This window comes from Cuculus canorus, chromosome 1 (assembly GCF_017976375.1).
Source record: "Cuculus canorus isolate bCucCan1 chromosome 1, bCucCan1.pri, whole genome shotgun sequence".
NCBI lineage: Eukaryota > Metazoa > Chordata > Aves > Cuculiformes > Cuculidae > Cuculus > Cuculus canorus.
In genome coordinates this window covers 113,865,711-113,874,335 of record NC_071401.1, presented here as the reverse complement: position 1 = coordinate 113,874,335, position 8,625 = coordinate 113,865,711, and the positions used below count along the sequence as shown (strand labels likewise).

General features: G+C 46.6%; 1 protein-coding gene across 2 annotated transcripts; it reads left to right on the top strand.

Annotated features, from left to right (window-relative positions):
- Positions 1–4,021: 4,021 nt before the first annotated feature.
- LOC104056008 (nectin-1) lies at positions 4,022–7,043 on the top strand. 2 transcript variants are annotated; one of them, XM_054056891.1, is made up of 4 exons: positions 4,022–4,126; positions 4,972–5,310; positions 5,597–5,881; positions 6,932–7,043. In XM_054056891.1, the coding sequence occupies exons 1-4, from the start codon at positions 4,045–4,047 to the stop codon at positions 6,934–6,936; spliced, it is 711 nt and encodes a 236-aa protein (XP_053912866.1). In that variant the 5' UTR covers positions 4,022–4,044; the 3' UTR covers positions 6,937–7,043. The 2 variants fall into 2 exon arrangements, with proteins under 2 accessions (XP_053912866.1, XP_053912865.1); XM_054056890.1 differs by lacking the exon at positions 6,932–7,043 and having other exon boundaries at positions 5,597–6,108.
- The last annotated feature ends 1,582 nt before the right edge of the window (positions 7,044–8,625 follow it).

Genomic DNA, 8,625 nt, shown 5'->3' with positions numbered 1-8,625 from the left:
GCCCCGCAATTGGTGCCAGATGGTGTATGGCATGAAATTGGCTAGAGATAATGCAGCCAGGGAAGGTGAGGGCTGGGCACAGATGGGAGCTGATGTTGCAGGAGGGAAGTGGCACTGGGTATTGCACTCCACACTCCCACAGAATCACAGAATGGAAGGGGTTGGAAGGAACCTCTGGAGATCTTCTAGTCCAACTTCCCTGCTAAAACAGGTTCACCTTGAGCAGGTTCACAGAAATGTGTCCAGGCAGGTTTTGGATATCTCCAGAAATATTCAAACTCCACAATGTCTCTGGGCAGCCTGTTCCAGTACTCCATCACCCTTAAAGAAGTTTTTCCTCATGTTAAGGTGGAACTTCCTGTGCTCCAGTTTGTACCCATTGCCCCTTCCTCTGCCACTGGGCACAGTTGAGAAGAGTCTGGCCCCATCCTTACATGCTTTACACCCACCCCTTACATATTTTTAAACATTGATAGGGTCCCCTCTCAGTCTTTCCCAGGCTAAATAGACCCAGCTCGCTCAGCCTCTCCTCGTAAGAGAGATGCTCCAGTCCTCTGATCATCTTTGTGGCACTCTGCTGGACTCTTCCTAGTAGTTCCTTGTCTTTCTTGAACTGGGGAGCCCAGAACTGGATGCCAGACTCCAGATGTGGCTTCATTAGGACAGAGTAAAGGGGGAGAATAACCTCCCTCAAGCTGCTAGCCGCACTCTTCTTGATGCACTCCAGGATTCCATTGGTCTTCCTGGCCAAGAGGGCACATTGTTGGCTCATTGTCAACGCGTTGTCTACTAGGACTCCTGGGTCTTTCTCTGAAGAGCTGCTTTCCAGCAGGTCAGACTCTAATCTGTACCGGTGCAGGGGATTATTCGCCTCAAGGAGCAGAACCTACACTTGCCTTTGTTGAACTTCCATTAGGTTCCTCTCCACCCAACTTTCCAGTCTGTCCAGGTCTCACTGAAAGGCAGCACAGCCTTCCTGTGTATCAACTGCTCCTCCCAGTTTTGTATCATTCTGCTTCCTCCACGGAGGATCCTGAACTCCACCATCTCATGGTCACTGCAGCCATGGCTGTCCCCAACTTTCACATCACCAACCATACTCCTTTGTTTGTTAGTACAAGGTCCAGCAGCACACCTCATCAGCTCCTCCGCAATTTACGTAAGAAGTTTTCATCAATGCTCTGTAGGAAACTCCTGGACTATGTGTGTCTACCTGTGTTAGTTTTCCAGCAAATATCTGAGTGGTTGAAGTCCCCCATGAGAACCAGGGGCTGCAATTATGATACTATTTCCAACTGCCTGTACAAGAACTCATAACCCCCTCCTTCTTAGGCACCCACAACAGTGTCCCTCACATTAACCTGCCCCTTGATTCTTACTCAAGCCTTCAACTCATTCTGTAGTGAGTTTCTGATCAAAAGTATAAAATCCTCATAATTTCTGAACTGAAATAAACATGCTACCAGCAGGAAATGAAGGCGGTGAACTTTTTTGATGATAACTTGCTTTCACAATATCTGCACAGTGTTTGCCAGGCTCATGTCTGCCCCTCTTGGCTCAGCAGCTGGCATATCTGGGCTTGCAGCCAGGAGTGAGCCAACATTTCCTTTCCTTCTCACCTTCCATTTACTTGCTGTGATAAGTACCAGGGTGCCCTTTGGTCTCAGGCAGAACTGAGAACAAGAAACCTGAACCAACACCAACTGGGAGAAAATATAGCACTATAAAACTGCTGATGAGCAGTCTTTCTCTTTACTAGTAGTTCTACTCTTTGGCATTAGCAAAAGTATCAAAACTAAAGCTTGAAAAAGAGAGTGGCCCCCAGAAAGTGTTGTCTTCAATTTAATCCTAGAGCAGTTCTGCAGACTTTGTTTTCCCCCATCAACCGCTCCCCACCCCCGTAAATAAGACTTAATTAAGGTCAGACTCTCTTGTACTTACAGTCCAAACACGCTACTTTGTCTGTAAACTTGAAAGCACTGATGTCTGGCTTGAACAAGTAGTCCTATGGGATAGTTCTTTTTAAACAAACATCTGTATCTTCCAGGGCCTTTGATAAAGGCCTGAAGAGAAAATCAGCCAGTTTCTTTTTGTGTGCAAAGTTCAGGAACTACATAAAATAAAGTAAAAGGCATGGAAGAAGGATGTGGGAAACAATGTAAGAAGTTTCAGTAATATGCCTTGTTACCAGGGTCTTTTAGGGGTGCAAGGGCCATTTTTTTAATGTTGTTACATTGTTTATGAGAAGGTAGGTGCATGTTTTGATGCATAGTGTGCAGTTGGTTGATAGGATCCTTGCTTGGGTAAAAAAAACAGTGAGATTCAGAGAATAAAAGGCTGTTGCTGTAATAAAAATACCAGGGCCAATTTTGCTGCCTGGATGAGGAAGAGTTTGTAGAAGGGGAGTAGTGGGCACAATTTAAGATGATAACTTTGTCAGCTGTGTGTCACAGGGTTTGTATGTAGACCATCGCTTGGCAGGCCACCAGGAGCTCACTCCCGGTCACAGCAAGGTGGGTCTTGAATGCTGCTGCCTAGATGCTCTCCTGGATTAAGGCAGCCCCTTACACCTGAAGCAGAAGTCAGGAGGCAGAGGGAAGCTGGCATCAGAGTGATAATGGAGCCAGGGAGGGGGAGAGAAGCAGAAAATCCCCAAGGGACTCTGTGGGAAAGCTCTGACCTGGTGGTGTATGCTAGTTTCTCTTCCCTGATCTTTGCCTGAAGTGTGAGCTGGTGCTTCAGGTGCAATGAGAGGTTAGGCAGAGACCCTTCCAGTAATGGAGGGACCAGGAAGGATGTTCTGGAGTCCATCTTGCGTTTTTATGAATTAATCTACAAGGTTTGGGGGCAGGGTGTAGAATCTAAACCCATGGAAGTCTGCAAGAAACCTGAAGCATTATGCTGCCTTTCCAGATGGAAGGAAGACACAAATTCATAAATAGCAGAGATGAGCGCAGAAAATGTACAGTAATTGCTTTGCATATTTTCCTGTAAATTAGCCTTCCACCTTTCTTACAGAAAAACCCAGAAAAATTGGATATAGTCTGGGGGTATCCTTCTGTAAATACAACTAGGAACTTCACATGGTGCCTAATCTCGCCACTGGATTACTGTGTGACCAAGAGCTGTGCCCTGTGGTTTTACAGTAAAACACTTGGGCACAAGACCTCACCCCTGAGTGCAGGAGCACTATTGTACCCCTGATCTTCTCCTTCTGGAATTGGGTGTGATAAAAATTTATGCAGGCAGAGAGGACTTCAGGGAAACCTGCCTTCCACAGAGACTTTTCCATAATCCAGTCTGTACGTTTGGCGTGCTTTCAGGTTGAGGGGAAGCACTGGCATCTGCGGGTGTCCCTATGACACCCCCTTGGTGGAGAAGCCTCTCCTGTTCTTGCTTGTGGATACTCTGTGCCAGGTCCAGGGAAGGAAAGTAACCTCCCCAAAGAGCCTGGCATAGGCACGCGGTGTGATGCTCAGCAAGTTGCAGGGGTAGTGATCAACAGGGAGCACTTCTCTGACCGGCCTCCCTTCCCTGCCAAAGAGAAAGGGAGCAGGGGAAATAACAGCCTGTGATGTCCTTTTTTTTCCTCTCTCCACCAGCCACTACCTGTGCTTACCAGGAAGATCTCACATTTACACCTTGCGAGGTGTAAGTCTTTATGATGGCACTCACAGCAGAGCTCAGCAGCATGGGGCTAACAAGGGGAAATACAAAGCTTTGCTCCTTGGGGAGGGAAAGCATGTACTGCTTATTTCCAGTTCTAGCAATTGCTGCAGTCAGCAGGGGACAAAATTATGCTACAGCCGGGCTTTGCTACTAACCTGTAGCATGTTTGCTGTGATTAATGTTTAACCAGACAGATTAATGTTTAACCAGGAGTAAAAAAAGGGATGGTTTCCAACCATTGTCATCATGGCTCTCTGCTGATTGGCCCCTGAGGAGCTTTCTGAAAAAAAGCGGGAAGATTTGAACCGTCCGCCTGGGCATGTAGGGGTGTGGGGAAAGAAGGTCAGTTTTCTCGGGTAATTACTCTGTCCTACAATGCTTTTCCCCCTGCTTTGCTGGGCCGAAATCTGCCTGCTGCTCCTCTGTGGAGGCTGCCAGCTGGTGGGACCAGAAATGGGTAAGTGGAACACCCTTTCCTTGCATGAGGTTAACTCCAGAGAAGTTCCATCCTTTCTTGGCAAGCAGAGAGACCTAGATGCCATTCTGACTGACAAATACTAATTGATGACTGGAACAGTATTTTGTAATCTGGTCAGCAGCAGAGTCGGGAAACGTGGGTTAGAGAGGGCACAGAGCACAGTGTCTTTTAACTCAAGTGGTATATTCAGCCCATATATTCCCTTCATTTGTGTGTGTCTCTAAGCTGCTTGGCACAAGGTATAGAGCACATTTGTGTTTCCACTGTACAAGTTTGGACTTTGCACATTGCTGTTGGGAGAGGCTGGGGCACAGGGATATGCCTCTGCAGCCATTTGCACTGCATCCCAGCTGCAGGATGCCCTGGGCTGCTCTCTCTGCTACAGTTAATGGCAAGAGGGGAGCTGGGATACTCTCAGGAGCAAGAGTCGCTTTCACTGGGTTGCCATGTTTTGGGTTTGTGCAAGACACCTCTGAGCTTCCAGAGACAAAGCTGAGCTATGATTAACGCACTGGGAAGAATCAGGCCCAGGGTTTGAGTTTGTTGTGCTTGCTAAGACGACTGCCTGCCCGCCCTTATGTTCCCATGACACATTCCTCTTCACCACAGCAAATGTACAGTATAGGCTAATAAAGTAATGGCCACATGTGAGACCAACTTGTCTGAGGTGTCTCGGTGTGACACATGGCCTTATGGTGGAGTTCCTTCCAGTACTCTGCAGGATGGGAGCACTGTGATGGGATGCTTCAAGGCACTTTAGCTTTCCCCAGGTGACTTTTTCCGCCCCCCCCCGGCTTGGATTTTGGGTTTTGATTTGTTCCTAGGTTTGAAAGAAGCTGCAAAATCTGAGAGCATTATTGCAGCAGCCCTTGGTGGAGAGGCACATCTCTATTGTAACTTCTCGCTCTCGGTGGATGTTTTGCAAGTCACCTGGCACAAGAGAAATGAGTCTTCTTTCCAGAACATAGCCACCTACAGCCCACACCATGGGTTTAGGCTGATAGGGTCATTTCAAAAGAAGGTGCGTTTCAATGGAGCAACCCTAAAGGCCACAGCTATCACACCCCAAAATCTCACATTTGAGGATGAGTCCTATTACAGATGCATTTTCAACGTGTTCCCTCTTGGCTCTTTCAGCAAAGATATATACCTCAACATCCAAAGTGAGTTTTCCACTAACACTCTTTCGCTTTCTGGCACTCAACACAAGTCTGAGGTAGTCAGGATGTGAATGAGGATTATCCCCTCCACGGCATGGAGACTTTCCATGCGGCAGCATCTCCTGGTGGATACTCTCCAGAATTGCTATACCTCTCCTCAGACGAGGTGAAGTAAAAAAATCCAGATATGATTTTGGGTAAGAACCCCCATACAGAAAGGCAACATGTCCAGCTTTGGCCATTAACTTGTCACAGAGTGTAAAAAGTACCTTCTTTTTTTTGCTCTCAGCAATTTCTGAGCTGACAGTCGAATATGACTCCCACACACCCTCCAACGGTCTCTTCACCGCAGTCTGCTCAGCAATAGGAAAGCCTGCCCCCAAAATCAGCTGGCTGGGTGAGAGAGAGCTGAATGAGTCCCCTGAAATACAACATATCCAAAATGCAAATGGAACAGTTACAGTGATGAGCAGGCTTACCTTCTTTGCCAACCACCACCGTGCCTTGGCCTGCTTCCTTGACCACATACAGGGAAGGAAAATGAAAGTAGTTTACCTGGAAAAAGGAAGGGAAGGTAGGTTGTATTTGTATGGAAAGGTGCAGCATGCAGTGGGGAGTGCTAAGGAAAAGATGTGCAGCTGTGGGAGTGGAGCTGGTGTTTACATAGGCCTTGCTATATTTTTCTGGAAGTTCAGATCTTGTGCTGGATGAAGATTTCACACTTTGAAGCCATCCAGAAGATTCCTCTCCAGAGTACCTTTGTGTCTTTGTGGTGGTTGTGTACATATATATATTTAATAAATATGTAGATTTGCATTTTCACATGCATATATGTCTCTGTATGTTTATATTTCTACACAGTCACTGATTTAAAGCAGACGTGATCAGCTTTCCAGCACATCCACCACTGGAGGGTAGCAGCAGAACAGGTCCCTGGCTGTTAAATGCTGGGTGAACAACATTTCACAAGTAAGATCCTTCAGGAGAGTATGGCTCAGGAAGGATGTGAGACTTTCCTCATGATAAAACTTCTTCATGCAGAAAGAGAAATACATATAGATAAGAAGGAAAAATGCTGGGGTTTGATTCACCCAATACCAGGGAAATGTGAGAAATCATTGGTACTTATTTTAAAAAGTTAATAATTCCTTACCTACACATTGTTATGGTGCTACGATGATCCTTTCTCTTCTTCAAAGAATAGATGAGTAAAAATTGATGAATGTTTCACTTCAGTCCCAAACTCTGGACACAAGAAACATATTGACATCTCTCTAAATTCTGTGTGAACTTACTTGTTTCTTTCTGTAGGTGTCCAGAAGAGCATAATCATCATGGCAGCCTTAACAGCAGTGATGTTCTTAATATTCTTGACACATTGTGCCATAAGACTAATCAAGCAAAAAAAGAAATCGTAAGAATAATTCCCATTTTCTTGCAAATGGCATTGCTTGCCTGCGTTCACTTTACAATTTGTCTTCTGTTTTCCTTTAGTGTGTTTATATACCTGCCTTGGAAACTTATCCAGGTGGTAACAGTGTCTTTAAAACAGCAAGATTCACTCTAAATGTTAGGAGGTTTCTAGGCATTTTGTGACTGTTTAATGGTCTGGGTTTTTTTCCAGACTGAAGAGACGTAGAACAGATGCAGAGAAGAAAGGCTTAGACCAAGACATAAATGAGAATGTCATGAGTCTGCACACGCCAAAGGAACAGCACGTTGTTTATCAACACCAGGTAATGCAAACACCTAAGGCTTCCAGTAATTATCCACATCCTTCAAATGCCTTGGTGACACCAGGAATGTGACAAAAACTCTTCAATTGAGAACTGGAGTCTGCTCCTGCTGCCATGTCTTCGTAGCACAGGGTAGCCACACCATGTAGATGACACCATATGTGCACCATCTAATCTCTAGCAATGCCGGGGAAGGGCTGGAGCACGAAGGAGAAAAGTTAGCCAGTGGTTGAGTAGAAAGACATGGAAGAGGAATTTGAAATGCCCAGGAAGGCAGATGGAATAACCCTTCCAGATAAAGGTGAGGGAACGTGGCAGAGCTCACGTGCTGTAACCAGCAGCCTCACAGAGAAGCTCCCTCAGAAAACCCTGTCCTGCCCTGCTGGTTACATAGGCATGAAGCTCTGGAGGGGTTGGTGGCATGCACAGACAAAACTAGTTAAGTGACCACAGCTGGGAGTCACCTCCAATAACTACTTTCATCTGACATCCCACAGGTTCCCTGATTTTCTTGCAAGTACATGCTAGTCTTGTGCTGTGAATGGGAGCACTCTTGTCTTCTTGTCACTTCTCCTTGCTACGTAACATAGAGCTTTGTCACGGTTACCTCAGCACTTTGCTGGGTCTTTTGCAGGAGCTGCTCCCCAGCCCAGCACAGGAAGGAGAGATGTCAACACACTAAAGACCCATCTCCACAAGCCCAGTAAAGCACAGGGTTTCAAGGGCAGGTGGGAAGCCCAGACTAAGGACTCTGAGGAAACGGTCCTTTGCCCAGATCCCTCACAGGGATGTCCCAGGAGAGCCTCAGCCCCAGGATCTGGGTGTGAATCCCATCCAGATGAGTCATCAGTGGTACACCTTTCGAAATGCTGGGGGTCACTGCCAAAAGGGGTAGGGGGTGCAGGAGAAGAGCATTTTGGGATTGCCTAAGACTTATCATAGGATGCTTAGGGGAGGAACCAAAAGTGAGGAAGGGAGGACTCAAGTGGATGTGGGGATGAAAAACCTTGGGAAAATGGAGGGATAAAGAACTAAAAGGGTCTGGCTGTACTCACGCGGGAGGCTGATCGATACAATTGTCTGCCTCTGCCCAGTGCCTGATGACCACAGTCTTTCCTATCTTCTCATTAAATTTCATTTCTAACTCTTTTCTGGGTGAGGGACTCCTTAGTTGGTGTACATGTGTGTATGGGACCTGGTGCCAGCAGCTGTGTCGAGACTGTAGGCTGGCAGGCTCAGCTAAGGAGACCCAAATGAGAGAAACCAAGTGCCAGTCACCAACATGGACCAGGGTCAGAGCCCTCGTGTCCCTGGTGCAGCACCTGGAGCAAGTACAGATGAGTATGTGAACACCAGCAAGGATCAAGCCAGACAAACCAGTGAGTAGATGACCTGTCTCAGGATGCACTTTGACTTTTCACAAGGACTCAAGCAGGAGAATCTGTGATGCAGATGTGGCAAGACCCATGGTAATGTACCAAGACTGGCGTATTGAAAAAAGTTGTGTTTTCAAGGGCTCAAGCTGGAAAGCTTCTGCTCCTCACACCAGATTTGTTAGAAACATCCTTCCAATGTATTTGCG